Source organism: Somniosus microcephalus, chromosome 5 (genome assembly GCF_052327205.1).
Source record: "Somniosus microcephalus isolate GS21.2 chromosome 5, FLI_Smic_1.0, whole genome shotgun sequence".
NCBI lineage: Eukaryota > Metazoa > Chordata > Chondrichthyes > Squaliformes > Somniosidae > Somniosus > Somniosus microcephalus.
Genome location: NC_140991.1, coordinates 137,052,587 through 137,075,998, shown reverse-complemented (window position 1 = coordinate 137,075,998; position 23,412 = coordinate 137,052,587). Strand labels below are relative to the sequence as shown.

The window sequence follows — 23,412 nt, the reverse complement described above, 5'->3', positions numbered from 1 at the left end:
ACTGTATGAATGGAACCGCGTTTATGTGTTCAACCATAAATGTATTTTGATGCTTTGGCAACATAAGATGTACCTTATCATGCCAATAAAGCGATTTGTATTATTGTATTGTATTGTATTGTGTTGGGGGAGGGGGGGGGGGTGGGGAGAGAGACAGGGGATCATTGTAAGCCAGTGACATTCATTACCAATACAAGGCATTCAATTAAATTCAACTAAAAGCTTCCATACTCACCAACAAGCCTTATTACATTCAAGGTAGTGTTTGTTAAAATGAGTGTATTGCCCTTGTTCAGATAGTAGTCTGACTTCTTTCTACTTTTCAGGGTTTCTTTGGAAACACTAATTAAAAACAGAAATCTAATTACTGCAAGTCTAATGAGAAGTTCAAGGCAAAATGTGACAAAAGACTTCATGGGCTGGTTCAGAAACCAGCCGTTCAACAGTGTGGCATTATCAGGCCGACAGTATACATCAGTATTTATTCTGCCACTTGTCTATTACAGTATTTGAGACTGTCAATCAGTTAATACAAAAAGCAACTTTGTTGATCAAGTAGCTAATAACTAGTTGCAAAAGCAATTTATTATCTAAGTTAAAATGTTAATTATATTTTTGGAGATTTCTGCAATATTTCTTATATCCCCGCAGATAGAGAGTTTCTTTTATAATTTAAGTTTGAAACTGTATTTCCCTAATAACAGTAAAAATAGAGACTAGAACCCAATTGCCTGCAAATTATTAGTAGGCTCTTTGATCTATAGTTTAGCCAACATGCAGCGGCTTGGTTCTAGACGCTAATCAAATTATTGAGCCTTTGAAGGAAGATGGGATTTTATCAGATTCCAAACCAAACCACCCCAATCGGACACAAATAGTTTAAAGTGCTGGTAAGGGGGGGGGGGGGGTGGTGGTCTTTGGATTATGGGGAGTCGGCGGATCTCGGCGGATTATGGGGGGTCGACGGGGGGGGCAGGGTTGAAGGATCGTTGGGGGGGGGGGGCGGGGTGGTCTTTGGATTATGGGGAGTCGGCGGGGGGGGGGGGCCGAAGGATCCAAGGATCGTGAGGGGGGGGGGGGGCCGGGGTCCAAGGATCGCTTGGGGTGCGGGGTCCAAGGATAGCGGGGGGGGGGGGGGGGGGGCCGCGGTCCAAGCTTAGCTTGGGGGGGGGGGGGGGGGCGGTGCGGGGTGAAGCACTCCATCTCCTGGCCCAGCGAGCAGTGCTGGAAAAGCACTTGCCTGACGGATCCGGTAGTTCTTGCCTCCCTTCAGCTGCCAGATTTCCCCAAGCCCTGGGAAACCTGGGCCACAGCCATTAAATCTAAATGGCTCCTAAACTTGAGGCATGCAGCCTCATTAACATATGTAAATTACTGACCTACCTCTTGAGAGCACCTGCCCCCATTAATTATATAAGAACTTAAGAAATAGGAGCAACAGTAGGCCATAAAGCACTCTTGAGCCTGCTCCGCCATTCAATAAGTTAGTACCTGGAGGGGTGACCATCAGGGAAGACCAGGTGCAGAAGGTCACGGAAGGAGCCCCGAGGAGGGGTGGTTGGTGAGAAGGTCACGGAAGGAGGAGCGGCTGGTGAGCAGGCCCGGGCGTTGGGCTGAAGATTGTCGGACAGGAGGAATGGTGGAAATGGAATCGCGGCGCGCACCGACGCAGCGGCTTTGCTTCTCCCAGTCATGGGAGCTTGCAAGATCACATTTCGTTGTTCATGTACTTGTGCAATGACAATAAAGTTGAATTATTATTCAGTTTCCCGCACTATTCCCATATCCTTTGATTCCCTTAGTGTTCAAAAATCTGTCTATCTCAGTCTTGTATATGCTCAATGACTGAGCCTCCACAGCCCTCGGGGCTGGAGAATTCCAAAGATTCACAACTCTGAGTGGTGAAGTTTCTCCTCATCTCAGACCTAAATGACCGACCCCTTATCCTGAGATCATAACCCCTAGTTCTCAACTCTCCAACCGGGGAAACAGCCTCTCAGCACCTATCCCGTCAAGCACTCTAAGAATTTGATACATTTCAATGAGATCACCTGGCATTCTTCTAAACTCCAGAGAATATAGGCCCATTCTACTCAATCTCTCCTCAGACGACAACCCTCCCATTCCAGGAATCAATCTAGTGAACCTTCAATATACCCCCTCTAAGGAAAGTATATCCTTCCTTAGTTAAGGAGACCAAAACTGTATACAGTACTCTAGGTGTGGTCTCACCAAAGCCTTATGTAATTGCAGCAAGACTTCATTACTTTTATACGCCAACCCCATTGCAATAAAGGCTTACATAACATTTGCTTTATTAATTGCTTGCTGTACCTGAATGTTAACTTTGTGATTCGTGTACAAGGACGCCAAAATCCATCTGAATACCAACATTTACTAGTCTTTCATCTTTTAAAAAATATTCTGCTTTTCTATTCTTCCTACCAAAGTGGATAACTTCACATTTCCCCACATTATATTCCATCTGCCACGTTCTTGCCCAATCACATAATCTGTCTATATCCCTTTGTAGTCTCTTTGCATCCTCCTCGCAGCTTACCTTCCCACCTAGCTTTGTAGCATCAGCAAACTTGGATACATTATACTCGGTCCCCTCAACTAAGTCATTGATATAGATTGTAAATAGCTGAGGCCCAAGCACTGATCCTTGTGGCACCCCACTAGTTACAACTTGCCAACCCAAAAATGACCTGTTTATTCCTACTCTCTGTTTTCTGTCTGTTAACCAATCCTCAATTCATGCTAATATATTAACCCCAATCCCATGAACTCTAATCTTGTGTAACAACCTCTTGTGTGGCACCTTATCAAATGCCTTTTGAAAATGCAAATATACTACATCCACAGGTTCTACCCTACTAGTTATACCCTCAAAATTCCCTTTCATAAATCCATGTTGACTCTGCCTAATCATATTATACTTTTCGAAGTGCCCGGTTACCTCGTCCCTAACAACAGCTTCTAGTACTTTCCCTACTACTGTCAGGCTAACTGGCCTGTAGTTCCGTGTTTTCTTTCTCCTTCCTTTCTTGAATAGCGGGGTTACATTTGCTACCTTCCAATCCACGGAGGCCATTCTAGAATCTAGGGAATTCTGGAAGATCAAAACCAATGCATCCACAATACTGCTACCACTTCTTAAAACCCTAGGATGTAGGCCATCAGATCCAGGGGATTTGTCGCCTTTTAGTCCCATTAATTTCTCCAGTATTTTTTCTTTACTAATATTTTAAGTTCCTCACTCTCATTAGACCCTTGGTTCCCCACTATTTTTAGTATGCTTGTCTTCTACTGTGAAGACAGATACAAAGTATTTGTTTTAGCATCTCTATTTCCTTAGTCCCCATTATAATTTCTCCTGTCTCTGCCTCTAAGGGACCCATGTTTACTTTTGATACTCTCTTCCTTTTTACATACTTATAGAAGCTCTTATCTCTGTTTTTATATTTCTTGTTAGCTTACTCTCAAATTCTATTTTCTCCCTCTTCAATTTCTTGGTCATCCTTTGCTGCTTTCTAAAACCTTCCCGATCCTCAGGCTTACTACTCTTTTTGGCAACATTGTAAGCCTCTTCTTTTAATCTAATACTGTCCTTAACTTCTCTAGCTAGCCATGGTTGGACTGATTTTCCCGTAGAGTTTTTATTTCTCAAGGGAATGTATATTCGCCGAGAATTATGAAGTATTTTTTTTTTATAAAAAGTGTTCGCCATTGCTTATCCACCGTCATATCTTTTAATCTAATTTCCCAATCTACCTTAGCCAACTCACCCCTCATAGTTACGTAACTGATTTTGTTTAAATTTAAGACCCTAGGTGAGTACTTCACGACATCACTCTCAAACTCAATATCAAATTATATTATATTATGATCACTCTTCCCCAGAGGACCCTTTACCATAAGATTACTAATTAACCACATTAGGTCTAAAATAGCCTATTCCCTAGTTGGTTCCTCAACCAGAAGTAGGCGCATTCGCGGTGGGTTGGGGTTTCAGATTTAAGAATTTAACCACTCCCTTACCCATCCTGTGGGGTTAAAATCCCCCCATTGGACTCCATGGCAGACATAGAAATCTCGTGATCCACATATAGCACCGCGCTGTTGTAAATCCACAATTACTGTTTCATCCAAGAGCTTTTATCATGTAACCAATTGAGTAAGAACTAAATTCTAAAAAACATTACTGTGGACTTGATCCCTTGTGAAGTGACTGTAACTTTGTTTTATAAGTATTTATACTATGTGGATCTTGCTGTTTCTATGCAATATTTCATTTGTAACTAAACCTGACTTCATTTTATCCTCAGCAATATGGTCCGACAGTGTGGTAGTGAATACCTTTTGGAGCAGGCTGGAGAATGTGGTGGGCATCACATGTGATCTCCGGTATATTATACCATAATTATAGGGGAATTGCTAGTCCCATGTCATGTTATCTGACTTGCAGCACACATAGGGTGCATATTTTGGTTAACAGGTGGTTTCAGTGGTTTAGTCCACTTATCAAAATTACTTTTTTTGCTGTTAGACAAAGGTGTTAGGAGACAACCTGAATTGTAACAATACCCACAAAAAATGGAAGTACAGTGGTGACAGTGGTGAAAATAGCAAACATGTCAAAATCAATATTTGCACTAACTATGCAAGAAAGTTCCAAAGCCCTAAGATAATACCTTTAAATAAAATGTACACTGCTCCTAAACATTCACTCAATCATATCCTTTTTGTAAAATACTCATCATGCTCTACCTTTTCACTGGAACGTCACCAGTCTGCTCATCCACGTAGTCTCTTTTAAGCTCTTCTGGAACATCACTGTCACTATCATAGTCTTGATAAGCACTCTTCTCCAATTCATCAGATTCATACTGTGGACAGAAACAATACTCAATGCAATTACCTGGAACTGGTAATCCATCTAACCAAATATCACTAAGATTACGCTGGTAAATTAAGATTTTTTTTGTTGAATACACATGTTGCACTATGTAACAAAAGGCAACAGAACTAGTAAAATTCAAGCAGAATGTTTCATGGGCAGTAGAGCACAGTAGCTTAATGTACCATTATAGTTTGGTGAAACTGCTGCATGTATAGGTGAGCTAATCAATGATTGGGAATCCAGTGCCAACTGGAAACCTTCCCAGCTCCGGTATATTTTGGCCAGGTAAATTGCAATATTTCCTCTATTCTGCCGCATATCAGAAGACCACCCTGTGTTGCAGCAGTACAATGTTTTTCTACTTCTTGCAGAGTTATTTTTATGGCCTTTTTAATTAAAATTACATTTTGTACATAAATGTGGGCAGTTTTGTACTGAGTGCCAAGATGGTCAAGGATCGAGAATGTCCACGCAAAAAGAGATTTTCATCCCATCAGTCAATCTAGAGTTGAACCCAATTCCCAGAGGTTTATGGCCCAGAAATTTGGGTCTCCACAGGTGAGTACGCACTGTGTACGCCCAATGGAAGTGCCGGTTTCGTGCATGCGCGGGAAACCGGAACTTCCGGTCCCTTAAAGGAAGGGGTTCAGAGGTCGAACGCGTGCGCCGGAGAGGCAGAGCGTGCGCATGGAACTTATGGTTTTTTTCCAGCTTTCTCCGGGGGGGGTAAGTCTCCAGGAGTTACACATGTAAAAAGCAGGCGCAAGGCCTGCTTTTAACAAGGTAAGTGGTGAATTAATTAAAATTAAAACATTTTTTCCACAGCTTTATTATTTTTAAATACTTTAAAGAAAGGTAAGTTTATTTTTAGCCCCGTTAGAAAATGTAATTAATTTTTTCAAAAATTTATATTGTTTAAAATAGTTATTTTATGTAATTTATAGTTATTTTAAAAATGTGATTTAAAAAAAATATTATTTGAAGTTTTAGTGATGTTTTGGGGCTTATAGTATTTATAGTTTTGGCAGCTCTTCCTGTCAATTTTATGAATGAAGCATTCCCTGCTGCCATTGGCTCTCCATGGCCCATGTGATCCCAGGGGACGCATCGAACTAACTGCGCCCCTGGGATACGCAAGCACTGCACGCCGGCAGTTGGAGCAGGCCCAGGATCGGAATCCCACACGGGCCCACAGCACAACGGCCGGCGCGTTAGGTAAGTGCAGGTCGGAGGCTTGCACCCGCGGGAAGCCTCCGACCCGAATTTCTGGGCCTATATATAAATATAAATGCCTCCCAAAACAGGTCTGCTTGCCCCAACTCAGCCACTTTAGCCCAATTTTGTTGTTTCCAGTTTTCCTCTTTAGCCTTCCCACACAGATTCCTTGGCCAAGGTGATGTGCTGAAGACAAGCTCCCAGGCCTCTGCCCATGCTGATTTTTTTCTCTCCTCCTCTACTGAAAGTTTTGAGTTTTTAATTAGGGTATGGCTCCAGAGGCAGCAGTCACCTTCCGGTGCCTCACTGGAGTGGCTACTATTCACAGGGATGGGGGTAGGGAGAAAATTACTGATGAACCTAATCATCCCTTCAGTGAAGTGCAGTGTGTGGGGATCATGAACAGTGACCAAGAGCAGGGAACTTGACCGATTTTTCCATTCCTAAGCCAGGGCACGGAGGACAACTGTGGGGCCCAGCTGATGCCCTGGCTGGGTTCAGTTGCCGTCCTGGTCTGTTTCAGCTTAGCTGCCCATTTGGTAAACTTGTTAAGCTGTCAAAGGGCACTGTATGAACAGTGCAAGGAACAGTGAAAAGAAAAAGCAACCATCAACTAATATGCTTATGGCAATATAACTTAGGATAAACAACACGATCAGTTTTCCACCAGTATTCATAGCTGTGGCCAACCCAGAGGGTAGCAGAACCAGATAATTAACACATATATTCCTTTAAAGAATTTATCATGATGAAGCACGTCATCAGCAAAGGAAATAGCTGCAGGAATTTAAGTTTTCCTCGTTAGTTATAGATGCCATAAAACATTTAAAATGAAACAAAGACAAATTCTATTTTCTGTCTCAATACATTATTCTGTTCTTGTAACTAGCTTTCAAGGTGATTTTAAAAACCAGTTGCCAGCCTGTGAAAATCAGGCTCTCCTTTCTGCATACTTCAGTAATGTCAGCATTATGAAAATGGTCTTTATGACAGATTGAAGATTTGCACAAAATATATAAACATGTATTCCCCTCTCAAAATCACTACAGACACTTCTGACATTAGTTTCATTTCAGCTATTTAAGATTGCTCTCTTGCCACCAACTAAAATCACTGAAAATTTCTCCTTTTAAAGCACTGCAAATAGAGATGGTCATACCCCATTAGCAGCAAGAACATCTTCTGTTTCATCATCTTTGCTGTCTGTCTGCTGTTCAAATGGATTTCTACCATTTTGGTACTGGTCAAATAGAGACCCTGCTGCTGCTGCTGATGTTGTGTATTGCTTGCTAGGTGACACAGAAGGGGAACGTGACTGTCGCATAAATTTAAACTCCTAAAAGCAATAAATTTCCATTAAGATCATTTAAAAAGATTAGGATTTAGGACTAATAATAGCTAAAACACTGTATTTCAATCTAAGCAAACAAGTCAGGATACATTTGTATTGAAAATATGCTCAATGAAGCAAAATGATAGTAATTTATTTTATTGGCAACAACGTGCAACTCTTGTTCAACATTTTCGTTACTTTGGAGGTCTGCGTCATTAGAAATTCCTTAAAAATGGCAAGAGCCCATAGCCATTTGTAACATAGCATTAACATAGCTAAGGCACTTATCAATAAATGGATTTCTGTGTATGGTAATTAGAATTATCCACAGACATAACATTGAACAATTTCAACTCATCTATAAAGGAAAAATTTAACATTTCTCAGACCATATTTTGTGCAACTACACAAACCCTCAGACAAACCTGAACAGAAAATTAATGCAGAGACACCGAGGTCTTTGACGTGATTAGGGACTGCTTTTTGACCCAGGTTAAGAACTCTGGATCTGCTTCTGCATAACAAATCAGAGATGGGAGAAGAGTGACCACTACATAATATAGTTTGACATCAGACTCACCACAGGATAAGGAGAGTACAATGCAGAATCTTAATTTTAGGAAAGTGGACTTTGACAGAATGAGGAAGCAGCTAATAGAGTTGGACTAGAATAGATTGTTAGAGGGACAAAATTTAGAGAAGAGATCTATTTTTTAATGCAATCCAGGAATTACCGGATATAAAGTACAATGAGAACGAGAGGAAACCTATGTGACAACAAAGGAATTAAGCAAGGAATAAGAGTGTTACTCAAATATAGACATTCAGCTTCAGTGAGCGACAGACGTGAGTATAAAGACAGGATGAAGATTGTTAGAAAAGTAGATAGGCAAACAAAAACAGACAATGAGAGAAGGGTTGCAGGAAACTTGAAAACATAACTACATCCAAAATAAACAAAGTCAAGAAAGTAGTAGGACTTTTCAATGGCACAATGGGGGAATGGGATCAGATAACTGGGAAATGGCATATATCCTGATTATACTGTTCACAGATAATGCATCTGACACTGTCCTGGAAGAAAGGCTGGCTTTTCTGGTAGAGGAGGGGGAAATCTTAAAGACAATAGTAATTATTGAAAAGGACGTGAAGGAAACATTGAAGATATTGAAAGAGGATAAGGCTTTGAGACCAGATGGGCTGTGGACAAGGAGGATCTTTAGGTAATCATTAGAATTGGAAGTTGTACCAAAGGACTGAAGGGAAGGGAACCCATCTTTTGACAAAAGGACTGTCCTGGAAATTACATGCCAGTGTAATTTTGTCATGGATAAAATATTTGGTGTTATCTTGACAAAGGGTATTTTGAAATACCTAAAGAAATACAAAGTCATCAAGGCATCAGAATGAATTTATTGGAGAGAGGGGATGATGTTTGACAAATGTTAAAATTCTTTGAGATGGTGCCAGAACTTGTGAATAAACAACTTAGATTACATTTTGTCTTTAACATACAAAATGTCCTAAGGTACTATAGAGCAGCAAAACAAATGGAAAACTGAGCCAGGAGGGAGAATTTAGGAAAGGTGATTGAAAGCTTCAGAGAAAAGATGTGTTTTGAGACTATTTTTTTTTTTTTTTTTTTTAAATAAAAGGGAGAGGTAGCGAGCTGGATGAATCGCAGAAGGGAGTTCCAGAAAGTAGGACTTAGGGGGCTGAAAGCCCTGCCACCAATGATGGACAGAATGAGTATGGGATGCACAGAAAGACAGTCAGAAGATCAAAGGATACAGGAGGATGAGCAAGTCTGGAAGGGGTTGCGAAGGTAGAGAACAGCGAGGCCATGAAAGTTTTGAAGACAAGGATGAGGATTTTAAATTTAACATGTTTGGGGATAGGGAACCAGTGAAAGTCCACGAGGACAGAAACAATGGACAAGTGGGGTTTGGTGAGAGAGAGAAAGCAACTGTATTTTGGAAAAGTTTGAAGTTGAAGGATAATGGATGAAGGTGGAGAATATTGGAATTGAGTCTAAAAGGTAACAAAAGCACAAATAAGGCTTTCAGTGGATGAGGATCTTAGGTGGAAATGGGCAATATTGCAGAGGTGGAAATAATTGGTTGTGGTAATGGAATGCATATGCAATTTGAAGCTCAGGGTCAAAGAGCTTCAGAGAAAAGGTGTGTTTTGAGACTTTTTTTTTATATAAAAGGGAGAGGTAGCGAGCTGGATGAATCGCAGAAGGGAGTTCCAGAAAGCAGGACCTAGGGGGCTGAAAGCCCTGCCACCAATGATGGACAGAATGAGCGTGGGATGCACAGACAGTCAGAAGATCAAAGGATACAGGAGGATGAGCAAGTCTGGAAGGTGTTGCGAAGGAACATGATTATGCTAAATCTGAGTGAGAGACCAGAGATTGGGATAGAATCAATGCGGATAGCAGTTTGTAGCGAGTAACAAAAATTACAGTCTTCCCAATATTAAGCTGAAGAAAGCTGTAATTGATCAGACTTGATGTCAGACAGGCAGTCTGGTAGCAATGAAATTATTGCAAAGTCAAGAGAAGTGGCAGAGAGGAACAGCTAGGTGAGGAAAAGAGGGGGCCAAGGGCGGATACTTGGGGGACTCCTGGTATGATAGTGTAGAAAAGGAAGAGAAGCCATTGCTAGAGATGTGCTACCTAAATTCAAATAGTTATGAGTGGAACCATGCAAGAACACTCTCATAGAGCATGAACACACATGGGGGCAAAGAGTGGTAGCTGGGTGATCAGGAGTTGGGTGGGGAGAGGATCTCAGATCAGGAGGTAGGTCCAATGGAAAAAATAAATTTGAAGAGAGCAAGGGAGGGAATGGGTGAGAAGGTGGAGAGTGACGAGCAGCTGAAACTGGAATCTTTGAAGACTTGAGGATCCAGGATGGAGGAGGAAATGAAGGGGAAGGAAGCACAGTTGGTTGCATAGATGGTCTCCATCTCAGAGCTAAAACTAAATTCCATGAGCTCCTCGCCTTTGATATAGGAGGCAGGGTGTAGGGGGCAGGAGAAGAGCATTTGAGAAGGGTTTATTTATGGAAAATATTAGGATTGTTCTTGCTTTCCAGGATAATTTTGGAATAGTAGGTGGTTTTGGCAGCAGAGAGTGAGGCATGGTAAAGCTTGATATGGTCGAGCCAGATCTGCCAATTGTAGAGGTGGTCAGTTGAGTGTCAGGAATGCTCTTTATTTGCCTGCTTTGATTTAAAGGAATGAAGGCTGGGTGGGGGGTAAATGTATAACAGTAGGGATGACAGTAATGGACATTGTTTATGTAGACTTCAGCAAGGTTTTTGATACAATGCCTGCACAGTATCTTTAGTTATATAGTGCCTCGAATAGAACACAAGTCACAGAATGTAACAGTGAGTCTATACAGAGCATTGCTTCATACCCAACTGGTATGCTATGTGCCGTTTTGGTTGCCATATTACAGGAAAGCCATCGTAGCACTGGGAAAAGTGACCCATGTGATACCCAGCATCAGGCACCTGAGCTACAAGCAGAGACTACTAAAACCGAGTTAGTTTACACTAGAGAAAATGGGAGGGAATCTTACTGGGGTATTCAAAATCCTTAAAAGTATTGACAAGTTGAATGAGAAATGGTTTACCATGGCTCCAAGTATGACAATGATGCTCAGAAGAGGCAAATAAAGAGCATTCCTGACACTCAACTGACCTCATCTTCAATTGGCAGATCTGGCTCGAGCATATCAAGCTTTACCATGCCTCACTTTCTCCTGCCAAAATCACCTACTATTCCAAAATTATCCTGGAGAGGGTGGCAAATTTTTGGAAAGAACTGCCCAACAAAGCAATTGAGGCAGATTACTAGTCATTTTAAGAGGGAGCTGGTAGGTATGTCAAGAAAAATCAATGGAGGGTCACAGGTAGTGAAATATCTATTCAGTTATGAACTCTAGTGTCTGGATAGACTAAAATTAAAAGAACATCTATGTTAGCAAGTGCAGCACAAGCTGCTGACTCCAGTCTTGGGCTCAGAGCGGAGGCAGCGGACTCGAGAGGGAGCGTGAGCGGAGCCTGAGGATATAAAGAGCGCGGCAGAGCGAGGCCCGAGAGCGGAGGCAGCGGATCGGAGAGGGAGCGAGAGCCGAGCCTGAGGATATAAAGAGCGCGGCAGAGCGAGGCCCGAGAGCGGAGGGAGCGGACCTGACAACAAAAACAAGGAGTGATGTCACAGGAATGCAGGGAAAGTGATTGGTTGGTTGGTCAGTATTTCTCTCTTTATCTTGGGCATTGGTTTAAATTAAGAGCTGGGATTTAAAACCAAATGTTCAAAAAGAGGGAGCTGATTGGTGAGTATCTGGTAAGTGTTTTTACTTGGCTTTCTTAAAGTTTTAAGTTTATTCCAGCTAGGTTAGTAAATAGTCTGTTAATTCGAGGCATGGCAGGGCAGCTCACACCCGTGGAATGCACATCCTGTGCCACGTTGGAGTTCCTGGACACCTCCCGTGGTCTGGACGACCACATGTGCGGGAAGTGTCGCCAGCTACAGCAGCTCGAGCACCGGGTTACGGAGCTTGAGCGGCGGCTGCAGTCACTGCTGTGCATCCACGAGGCTGAGAGCTACGTGGATAGCACGTTTTAGGAGGTGGTCATCCCTCAGCTTAAGAGTGTGTAGGCAGAGAGGGAATGGGTGACCGTCAGACAGAAGAGGACCACCAGGTAGGTAGTGCAGGAGTCCCCTGAGCCCATCTTGCTCACCAACCAGTATTCTGAGTACTGGTGAGAGCGATGGTTCCTCTGGGGAGTGCAGCCAAAGCCAACAAGTTCACAGCACCATGGAAGGCTCAGCTGCAAAGGCGGGGGGGGGAGGGGGTAGGAGGAGAGAGAGAGAGCAATAGTGATAGGGGATTCAATAGCTAGGGGAGCAGACAGGCATTTCTGCGGCCGCAGACGTGACTCCAGGATGGTATGTTGCCTCCCTGGTTCCAGGGTCAAGGATGTCACTGAATGGCTGCAGGGCATTCTGAGGGGGGAGGGTGAACAACCAGAGGTCGCGGCCCTTATCGGTATCAACGACATAGGTAGGAAGAGGGATGAGGTCTTGCAGGCAGAGTTTAGGGAGCTAGGAAAGAGGTTAAAAAGCAGGACCTCAAAAGGTAGCACCTAAGTATAGAGTCAATAGGGAGGGAAGAAAAACTGGAATTGGAAAACAAAAACGTAGAAAGTAAATTGGAAGGGCAGAGGAATCAAGGGCTAGATAGTAGTCAAGAAGGAGGTTTGCCTGTACTAAATGGTATTACTTCAATGCAAGGAGTATATCGAACAAGGCAGATGAGCTGAGGGCACAGGTAGATACTTGGGACTATGATATTATAGCTATTATTACAGAGACGTGGCTGAAAGAGAGGCAGGTATGGCAGCTCAACATTCCTGGTTACAGAATTTTCAGTCGGGATAGAGAGGGAGGTAAAAGGGAGGGGGGGTGATTAAAGAAACTATTACAGCTGTGAGGAAGGATGATATATTGGAGGGATCATCAAACAAGGCCATATGGGTCGAATTGAAAAACAAAAAAGGGGCAATCACACTGCTGGGGGTGTACTACAGACCCTAAACAGTGAGAGGGAGATAGAAGAGCAAATATGTAGACAAATTCCCAGAAGTGCAAAAACTATAGGGCAGTAATAGTAGGGGATTTCAACTACCCCAATATTAACTGGGATAAAATTAGTGTGAAGGGTATAGAGGGTGTGGAATTCCTAAAATGCATCGAGGAGAACTTTTTTAGCCAGTATGTTGCAAGCCCAACAAGGGAGGGGGCGGTTCTGGACTTAGTTTTAGGGAATGAAGCTGGGCGTATCAGTGGGGGAGCATTTTGGTGCTCATGACCATAATTTTGTTAGATTTAATGTAGTTATGGAAAAGGACAAGGATAGACCAGGAATAAAAATTCTAAATTGGGGAAAAGCAAATTTTGCTAAGCTCAAAGGGAATTTAGCCATAGTGGACTGGAAACAGCTACTTGAAGGTAAATCAGTGTCAGAGCAGTGGGAGGCATTCAAGGAGGAGATCTGGAGGGTTCAGACCAAATATGTGCCCTTAAAGAAAAAAGGTGGGACTAACAAATCTAGAGCCCCCTGGATGTCTAGGGACATACAGGGTAGGATAAAGAAAAAAAGGGAGGCGTATGACAGATACCGAGCGCTAAATACTCCAGAATCTTTAGAGGAGTACAGAAAGTGCAGGGGTGCAATTAAAAAGGATATGAGGAAAGCAAAGAAAGAGAGCATGAAAAATTCTTGGCAAGTAAAATCAAGGAAAACCCAAAGATGTTTTATAAATATATTAAGAGTAAGAGGATAACTAAAGAAAGGGTAGGGCCTATTAGAGATCATGAGGGTAATCTGTGTGTGGAGGTGGGAGACGTCAGTAGGGTTCTTAATGAATACTTTGCATCTGTTTTCACAAAGGAGAGGGGTGAAGCAGACATTGCTATCGGGGGGAGGAGTGTGAAATATTACATGAAATAAACATTGTGAGAGAGGAAGTATTAAGGGGTTTAGCAGCTTTAAAAGTGGATAAATCCCCAGGCCCAGATGAAATGTATCCTAGGCTGTTAAGCGAAGCAAAAGAGGAAATAGCAGAGGCCCTGACAATCATTTTTCAATCCTCTCTAGCTTCAGGTGTGGTGCCGGAGGACTGCTAATGTGGTACACTTATTTAAAAAGGGAGAAAAGGATAGACCAAGTAATTACAGGCCAGTCAGCCTAACCTCGGTGGTGGGAAAATTATTGGAAAGAATTCTGAAGGACAGGATAAATCTTCATTTAGAAAGACACGGATTAATCAAGGATAGTCAGCACGGATTTGTTAAGGGAAGGTCGTGTCTGACAAACTTGATTGAATTTTTTGAGGAGGTAACAAGGAGGGTAGATGAGGGTAGTGCATTTGATGTAGTGTATATGGACTTTAGCAAGGCTTTTGATGAGGTTCCACATGGCAGACTGGTCACAAAGTTAAAAGCCCATGGGATCCAGGGCAAAGTGTCAAGTTGGATTCAAAACTGGCTCGGAGACAGGAAGCAGAGGGTAATGGTTGATGGGTGTTTTTGTGACTGGAAAGCTGTTTCCAGTGGGGTTCCGCAGGGCTCAGTACTAGGTCCCTTGCTTTTTGTGATATATATCAATGAATTAGACTTGAATATAAGGGGTATGATTAAGAAGTTTGCAGATGATACTAAAATCGGCTGTGTGTTTGATACTGAAGAAGGAAGCTGTAGACTGCAGGAAGATATCAATAAATTGGTCAGGTGGGCAGAACAGTGGCAAATGGAATTCAAGCTGGAGAAGTGTGAGGTAATGCATTTGGGAAGGGCTAACAATGTTAGATCCGTGTGTTAATGAAGACACGGAATGCAGGAGTTGATTTAACAAGTGTTTACTGAACAAAGTCTGGAGGTGAACTAACTACACAAGACGCTACACAGGCTTATATACCCGAGTGGTCACTACTGGTACTACAGTATACAGGGGCTTCAAAAACATAGTTCCTCTTAAAGGTACATACACTACAAACAAGGAAAGAGAATACACATTAAATGGTAGGACACTGAGTAGTGCAGAGGAACAAAGGGACCTTGGAGTGCATGTCCACAGATCCCTGAAGATAGCAGGCCAGGTAGATAAGGTGGTTAAGAAGGCAGACGGAATGCTTGCCTTTATTAGCCGTGGCATAAAATACAAGAGCAGGGGGGTTATGCTTCAACTGTATAAAACACTAGTTAGGCCTCAGCTAAAGTACTGTGTGCAGTTCTAGTCACCACATTACAGGAAAGATGTGATTGCACTAGAGAGGGTACAGAGGAGATTTACAAGGATGTTGCCGGGAGTAGAGGATCTTAGCTACGAGGAAAGATTGAATAGGCTGGGTCTGTTTTCCTTGGAACAGAGGAGGCTGAGGGGAGACCTTATTGAGGTGTATAAAATTATGAGGGGCCTAGATAAAGTGGATAGAAAGGACCTATTTCCTTTAGCAGAGGGGTCAAAAATCAGGGGGCACAGATTTAAAGTAATTGGTGGAAGGTTTAGAGCGGATTTGAGGGGAAATTTCTTCACTCAGAGGGCTGTGGGGGTCTGGAACTCACTGCCTGAAAGGATGGTAGAGGCAGGAACCCTAATCACATTTAAAAAGTACTTGGATGTGCACTTGGGATGCTCTAACCTGCAGGGCTATGGACCAAGAGCTGGGAAGTGGGTTTAGGCTGGATAGCTCTTTGTTGGCCGGAGCGGACACGATGGGCCAAAATGGCCTCCTTCCGTGCTGTAAGTTTCTATGATTCTAGATAATACAAATATATCCTTGAAATCATTTCTTCATGTTCATTACTACTTAGTACATAAATGTGTTCCTTTTTGTCAGTTTGTACGGTGACAGTGGCTGTCAGCTTACCTCTCCTGATGCATGAAGCTGTTTACACAAGAGGTTTCATGAATGTCATGTCACGACTGGTGATTTATTGAGAAATGATCTGCAGTTGGAAATTCTATATACAGTATCTTGAGTACTAAAATTATTCCTTTTTCTCCCCCCTCCAATTTCCTCCACTCTTCTCCTAAAAGCAGTGATTAAACCTAGAGTCTCTTGTTCCATGGCATCAACAGCCCTCACTCAAGTAGCCACCCTTTGCGTGTGAGGCTAATGGCGTCAACCGAGTGGGGGTATCAAAGCAGAGCTTGATCTTTTTGTTACAAGTGCACTTCCTACATGGGGCTCACGAGCCATCAATCAGGAATGAGAACGGTTACCAAATTTGCCCTCTCTGGCCATGAAAGCAAAGGCCAATTGCAGTGCCTCCACCACTGTCCCAGTCTACATAAAGCAAAACCAAAACTCTAACCTAGAGCCTTCGTAATGTGCTAACTCACTACCAAACCACATAATACATTTACTCACTAAGTCATCAGGGGAGCTCCACTTATTTGTAAGCCTCTCCTGTGACACAGATATCTAGGATAAATGACAATACATTGTTTTAGGATATACTAACTTTGCAATCACACAAACAGATTTTTGTAATTTTGCAATAGTAGATATGATTAAAAAGAGAAAAATGCACACAGAAACTTTCATTTATATTTTAATTTTCTCTTGTAATAGTGGTGCATTCCTTTGAGGGTTAAAGTAGGCTTGACAAACGCCTCTCCTGACAGTGATCACTTACATGCAATTGCAAAATACTGAAGTTTGACTTCACAGGACATAGTTCCCAAGTTTCATTTTCCAAAAACATTCGCAGTTCTTCAAGGCGTATTCTACAGAAACAAATAAAATAGTTCATTAATATTTTAATTATAATACTTATTTTACATAAATAAACAAGCATTAGGTTTTATAGATTTCTTTCTACTCCCTCAATCTGCTAATGCTATATTAGTGCAGTGCAACACCTCAGTAAGTGGACTTCCTTAGGCCACTCAGTACGCAAGCTTTAGAACACCCTGAAGCAGTTTGACAAGTGAGCTTTCTCGTAGCTGCTTCAACTTTCTTTCCACGAGATCATCAAGATTCACCTCTTGAAAATCCACTAGCATTAGCTATTTTGAAACTATACAAAATTATATCTGTTCTCGGGGAACAGGAACAATTATCAATGTAGCATAATGTGCTTTTTTTTGACAAGCCCACACAGAAGTAGGGGCCTGGAGTTTCCTCTGTATTTGCGCTCAGAGACACATGTAACCTGTGGCTTAAAACATGGCGGAATTTTGGACACAAATGAGTTACGCGTTTAACAATACACAGAAGTCGCCTTGATCTTTTACGTCTGTCCATCAAACCCTCCATCCAAACAATTCTCCACTCACAAAAATGCCCCCACGCCTGACTCTCAAATGCAATTATCCTCCAGTTGCCCTTGTTCGAGAGTCTCTTAACATTTGTGACCGCATTTTCAGGCGCAGCAGAAAAGAGTCATCCTTCTGGTGTTTAACTGCAATTTTTTCAGCGTTTAAAAAAAAATTATCTTCACTGTGAACGGCTCTGTATTTTCTGTTTCGTTGAATGGATTTTTATGTCATAAGTATAAGTCACATTAAAAATTGAAAAGCTTCCCCAATTGCAAGTTCCTAAAGATGCTATGCATGTGTTTTCCTGCTGGTCCTCATTAACATGAAAAGAATGGACTTCAGGCACCGATGAAAGCACTCTTTTGGGTACAGGGACATTAAGATCATTTGCATTTATCTTCTTAGGCAGTCCCTCGGAACCGAGGATGACTTGCATCCACATTAAAAATGGGTTCTCAGGTGACTGATGAGTCCAATGCGGGACCTACAGACTCTGTCACAGGTGGGGCAGACGGTGGTTGAAGGTGCGGGTGGCTTGGGTTGACGTGCGCTCCTTGCGCTTGGCTTCCGCTTGCTCCTGGCGAAGAGACTCGAGGTGTTCGGCGCCTTCCCGGATGCTTCTCCTCCACTTTGTGCAGTCTTGGGCCAGGGATTCCCAGGTGTCAGTGGGGATGTTGCACTTTTTCCAAGGAGGCTTTGAGGGTGTCCTTGAAGCGTTTCCTCTGCCCACCTGGGGGCTCTCTTGCCGTGTTGGAGCTCCGAGTAGAGCGCTTGTTTTGGGAGTCTCGTATCGGGCATGTGGACAATGTGACCCTTCCATCGGAGCTGATCGAGCGTGGTCAAAGCTTTGACGCTGGGGTTGTTGGCTTGAGCGAGAACACTGACGTTGGTGCGTCTATCCTGCCAATGGATTGGCAGGATCTTGCGGCGGCAGCGTCAGTGGTACCTCTCCAGTGCTTTGAGGTGCCTGCTGTACATGGTCCATGTCTCTGATGCATACAGCAGGGCGGGTATCACTGCTGCTCTGTACACCATGAGCTTAGTGTCGGGTCTGAGGTCCTGGTCTTCAAACACACTCTTCCTCAGGCGACCGAAGGCTGCACTGGCACACTGAAGGCGGTGTTGGAATTCATTGTCGACGTCTGCCCTTGTTTACCGTAAGCTCCCGAGGTATGGAAAGTGGTCCACGTTGTCCAAGGCCTTGTTGTGGGTTTTGATAATCGGGAGGCAGTACGGTTTGGCGGGGGCAGGTTGGTAGAGGACCTTTGTCTTACGGATGTTTAGAGTAAGGCCCATGCTCTCAGACGCTTCAGTTAAGTTGTTGCCGATGGTTTGGAGTTCGACCTCCGAGTGACTGCAGACACAAGTGTTGTCTGCATATTGCTGGGGCTAGAGTCCTGGCGGATCATATAACTAGGGCTGTAGAGAGGGCTTTAAACTAACTAGTGGGGGGGAGGTTCCTAGAGAGCAAATAATAAAAATGACAACAGAGAAGGTCATAGACTTAGGTAGCAGTGGGGAAATTAAAAACCAGAGCGTGTCAGGAAGGGGCAGAAGGTATGGAGTAAAAGGTAAAGTAATAAAAAGGGCAAAAGCAGGAACTAAGTGTCACAAAACATATTTGAAAGTTCTCTATCTGAATGCACGTAGCATTCGTAACAAAATAGACGAGTTAATGGCACAAATAACTACATATGGGTATGATCTTGTGGCCATTACAGAAACATGGCTGCAGGGTGACAATGCCTGGGAATTAAACATACCAGGTTATTTAACGATCAGGAAGGACAGGCAGGAAGGAAGGGGAGGTGGGGTGGCTATGTTAATAAAGGAAGGAATCACTGTAATACAGAGAAATGATATTGGGTCAAAAGATCAGGATAATGAAACAGTTTGGGTGGAGGTAAGGAATAATAAGGGGAAAAAAACACTAGTGGGCGTAGTCTATAGGCCTCCGAACAGTTGCAACTCTGTTGGACGGAGTATCAATCAGGAAATAGTTGAGGCTTGTAATAAGGGAACATCTATAATTATGGGGGATTTTAACTATCATATTAATTGGACAAATCAAATTGGGCAGGGCTGCCTTGAGGATGAGTTCATTGAGTGTATTAGGGATGGTTTCTTGAGCAGTATGTAACTGAACCGACCAGGGAGCAAGCAACCTTAGATCTGGTCCTGTGTAACTGTGGTAAACCACTGTTTGTATTCCACTGTGTACATGCCTGGACATGCCTCGGCTGACTCCTCCCACAAGTCCTAGTATAAAGGTGACTGCTCCCCAGCCCTTTGTATTCTGGACCGGTCGACCACTCGAGGCAGACCTTCATTCTTTTGTTAATAAAAGCCTTTAGTTACTCTCTTAACTCTCAGTCTTTTATGAGTAATTGATAGCGCATCAATTTTATTAACAAAATTTTTATAATGGAGAAGATCCTCACACCAGCATGCCTGGACTTAGATCATCGGGAGGCGGACTCATCCACCAAGTTTACTCACTGGCTTAAGTGTTTCGAAAAATTCCTGACCGCCTCCGCAGCAATCAAATCGGACGAGGACAAACTGGATGTCCTGACCTCCAAAGTGAACCACCGAGTGTACTCGGTCATCCAAGACGCGACCTCGTACGCGGACGCTATCAAGCTCCTCAAGGACCAGTACACGCGCCCAGTGAACGAAGTGTACGCCAGGCACCTTCTGGGGAGTCGTAAACAACAACCTGGGGAATCGACCGTGGAATACCTTCAGGCACTGTCTGTGCTTGGCCGGGCCTGTGGTTGTAAGGATGTAAAGGCCGCCGTGTACACAGAGGAACTTATCCGGGACGCTTTTGTAGCGGGCCACAGATCCAATTACACCCGACAACGACTGTTGGAGCAGAGTGACCTCGACCTCAACAAGGCCTCTGAACTCGCACTATCATTGGATGCAGCCTACCGGGGCATGGATGCCTACTCCTCTGCACCGTGGACGCCGCGGGGAATGACAGCCTGGGACACGGTAGGACCGCCTCATAGCGCCGTGCCACTCCAGCCACACCCCAGCAATGGCCCAACTACCGCAGCAGTGTCCCAAGGCCAGACAGCAGTGTCCCAAGGCCAGAAATGCTACTTCTGTGGCCAGGAAAAACACCCTAGAGCGCGCTGCCCGGCGAAAAACGCGATCTGCTCGGGCTGCGGGAAGAAGGGACACTACGCTAGCGTCTGCAGGGCCAAAGCCACCCCGAACCCCAGCAGCGCCACGTGTGGGCCATGCGGGCCGCCATCTTGGGCCTCCCCGGCCATGTGCGAACCACCGGTACAGCAGCCATTTTGGACGCCTCCAGCCACATGGGGATCATGGACGCTGCCATCTTGGACGACAGCTGGAACGCAGCAGGCCCCCAACACCGCCTCATCTGATACCCGCAGCGACACACCGACCCCTACGCTGGCATCCGTTACACTGGACCAAGCGAGACCGCACCAGCTGGCCAGTTCCACAATGGACATTAAGGTAAATGGTCACGATACAATCTGCCTTTTTGACTCTGGGAGCACGGAGAGCTTCATCCACCCCGACACGGTGCGGCGCTGCTCTCTCCCAGTCCTGCCTGCGCACCAGCGGATTTCTATGGCCTCCGAGTCCCAGTCGGCGGACATCGGCGGCTACTGCGTGGTGACACTCGTAGTAGACGGGACTGTGTACGATCATTTTAAACTTCTGGTCCTGCCCGACCTCTGCGCTGCCGTCCTGCTGGGGTTAGATTTCCAGTGCCACCTTAAAAGCGTTACGATGGCGTACGGTGGACCCCTACCCCCACTCACAGTCCGCAGCCAGCAGCTTCCAAATTGCCCGCCGCGCACCAGGTGCAACCTCTCCACACTCAGAGTCACCCCCCCCCCCCACTGTTTGCTAACCTCACCCCCGACTGTAAGCCCATCGCCACAAAGAGCAGGCGATACAGTGCCGGGGACAGGGTTTTCATTAAAACCGAAGTGGAGCGGCTCCTGAAGGAAGGGATTATTGAGGGCAGCACCAGCCCCTGGCGAGCCCAGGTTGTGGTCGTTAAGACCGGCGAGAAGCAGCGCCTGGTCATCGACTACAGCCAGACAATAAATCGCTACACCCTGCTGGACGCCTACCCACTCCCCCGCATAGCTGATATGGTCAACCAGATCGCGCAGTACCGCGTCTTCTCGACCATTGACCTGAAATCAGCGTACCACCAGCTCCCTATCCGCCCTGAGGACCGCCAGTGTACCGCCTTTGAGGCAAACGGCCGCCTCTATCACTTCCTTAGGGTTCCCTTTGGCGTCACCAACGGGGTCTCCGTCTTCCAAAGGGAGATGGACCGGATGGTCGATCAAAATGCGTTGCAGGCCACTTTCCCATATCTGGACAATGTGACCATCTGCGGCCGTGACTTGCAGGACCATGACACAAACCTCGAAAAATTCCTCCGCACCGCCCAACTCCTGAACCTGACGTATAACAAGGAGAAGTGCATATTCCGCACAAACCGCCTCGCCATCCTTGGCTGTGTTGTGGAACACGGAGTCATCGGCCCCGACCCCGACCGGATGCGTCCCCTTATGGAACTCCCACTGCCCCACTGCCTCAAGGCCCTGAAGAGGTGCCTAGGGTTTTTCTCCTATTACGCCCAGTGGGTCCCCTACTATGCGGACAAGGCCCGTCCGCTGGTCAAGTCCATCTCTTTTCCCTTGACGGCAGAGGCCCGCTTAGCCTTCCACCGTATCAAGGAGGACATTGCCAAAGCCACCATGCACGCAGTGGACGAATCCATCCCCTTCCAGGTGGAAAGCGACGCGTCCGACTTTGCCCTGGCCGCTACCCTCAATCAGGCGGGGAGACCCGTGGCCTTCTTTTCACGAACCCTCCAAGGCCCGGAGACCAGACACTCCGCTGTCGAGAAGGAGGCCCAGGCGATTGTGGAGGCTGTGCGTCATTGGAAGCACTACCTGGCCGGAAAACGATTTACCCTGCTCACTGACCAGCGTTCAGTTGCTTTCATGTTTAACAACAAGCAGAGGGGCAAAATCAAAAATGACAAGATCTTGAGGTGGAGAATCGAACTTTCCACCTACAATTACGAGATCTTGTACCGGCCCGGGAAGCTCAATGAACCCCCGGATGCGCTATCGCGTGGCACCTGCGCCAGCGCGCAGATCGATAGACTGCGGGCCCTCCACAATGACCTCTGCCACCCGGGGGTCACCAGGTTCTTCCACTTCATCAAGGCCCGCAACCTGCCTTACTCTATTGGGGAGGGCAGGACCATGACCAGGAACTGCCAAGTCTGCGCTGAGTGCAAACCGCACTTTTATAGACCAGACAGGGCCCACCTGATAAAAGCCACTCGCCCCTTCGAGCGCCTGAGCGTTGATTTTAAAGGGCCTCTCCCCTCCTCCGACCGCAATGTGTACTTCCTCAATATTATTGATGAGTACTCCCGTTTCCCGTTCGCCATCCCCTGCCCGGACATGACCAGTGCCACAGTCATTAAATGTCTGAACGACCTCTTCACCCTGTTCGGTTTCCCCAGCTATATCCATAGCGACCGGGGCTCATCGTTTATAAGCGACGAACTCCGTCAGTACCTGCTAACTAGGGGTATTGCCACAAGCAGGACCACCAGTTACAACCCCCGGGGGAACGGACAGGTGGAAAGAGAAAATGCGACAGTTTGGAAGGCCGCCCTGCTAGCCTTAAAGTCTAGGGGCCTTCCAACCTCCCGCTGGCAGGATGTGCTCCCCGATGCGCTCCACTCTATTCGGTCACTGCTCTGCACTGCCACTAACGCCACCCCTCATGAGAAAATGTTTGTCTTCCCAAGGAAGTCCGCATCGGGGACATCGCTACCGCCATGGCTGACATCCCCAGGGCCGGTCCTACTGAGAAGACACGTGAGGACCCATAAAACGGACCCCCTGGTCGAGAGGGTCGACCTCCTCCACGCCAACCCCCAGTATGCTTACATTGCATACCCGGACGGGCGGGAGGACACAGTCTCCATAAGAGACCTCGCACCCTCGGGGGCCGCAGTAACCCACTACTCACTACCACCCCCCCCACCCACGACCCGATATCCAGCCCCAGCAGACGGCAGGC

At 45.3% G+C, this 23,412-nt stretch overlaps 1 protein-coding gene across 2 annotated transcripts in view; it reads right to left on the bottom strand.

Annotated features, from left to right (window-relative positions):
* Positions 1 to 23,412, bottom strand: part of vps50 (VPS50 EARP/GARPII complex subunit) — a 317,917-nt gene that overhangs the window by 97,494 nt on the left and 197,011 nt on the right. The window contains exons 17-21 of one of the 2 annotated variants that reach the window (XM_085988277.1): positions 16,677 to 16,767; positions 16,409 to 16,462; positions 7,281 to 7,457; positions 4,774 to 4,892; positions 236 to 342 (exon numbers count right to left, since the gene is read on the bottom strand). In XM_085988277.1, the coding sequence (XP_085844403.1) occupies positions 236 to 342; positions 4,774 to 4,892; positions 7,281 to 7,457; positions 16,409 to 16,462; positions 16,677 to 16,767 (548 nt within the window). The remainder of the gene's footprint in view (positions 1 to 235; positions 343 to 4,773; positions 4,893 to 7,280; positions 7,458 to 16,408; positions 16,463 to 16,676; positions 16,768 to 23,412) is intronic. The other variant, XM_085988278.1, reaches the window with a different exon arrangement.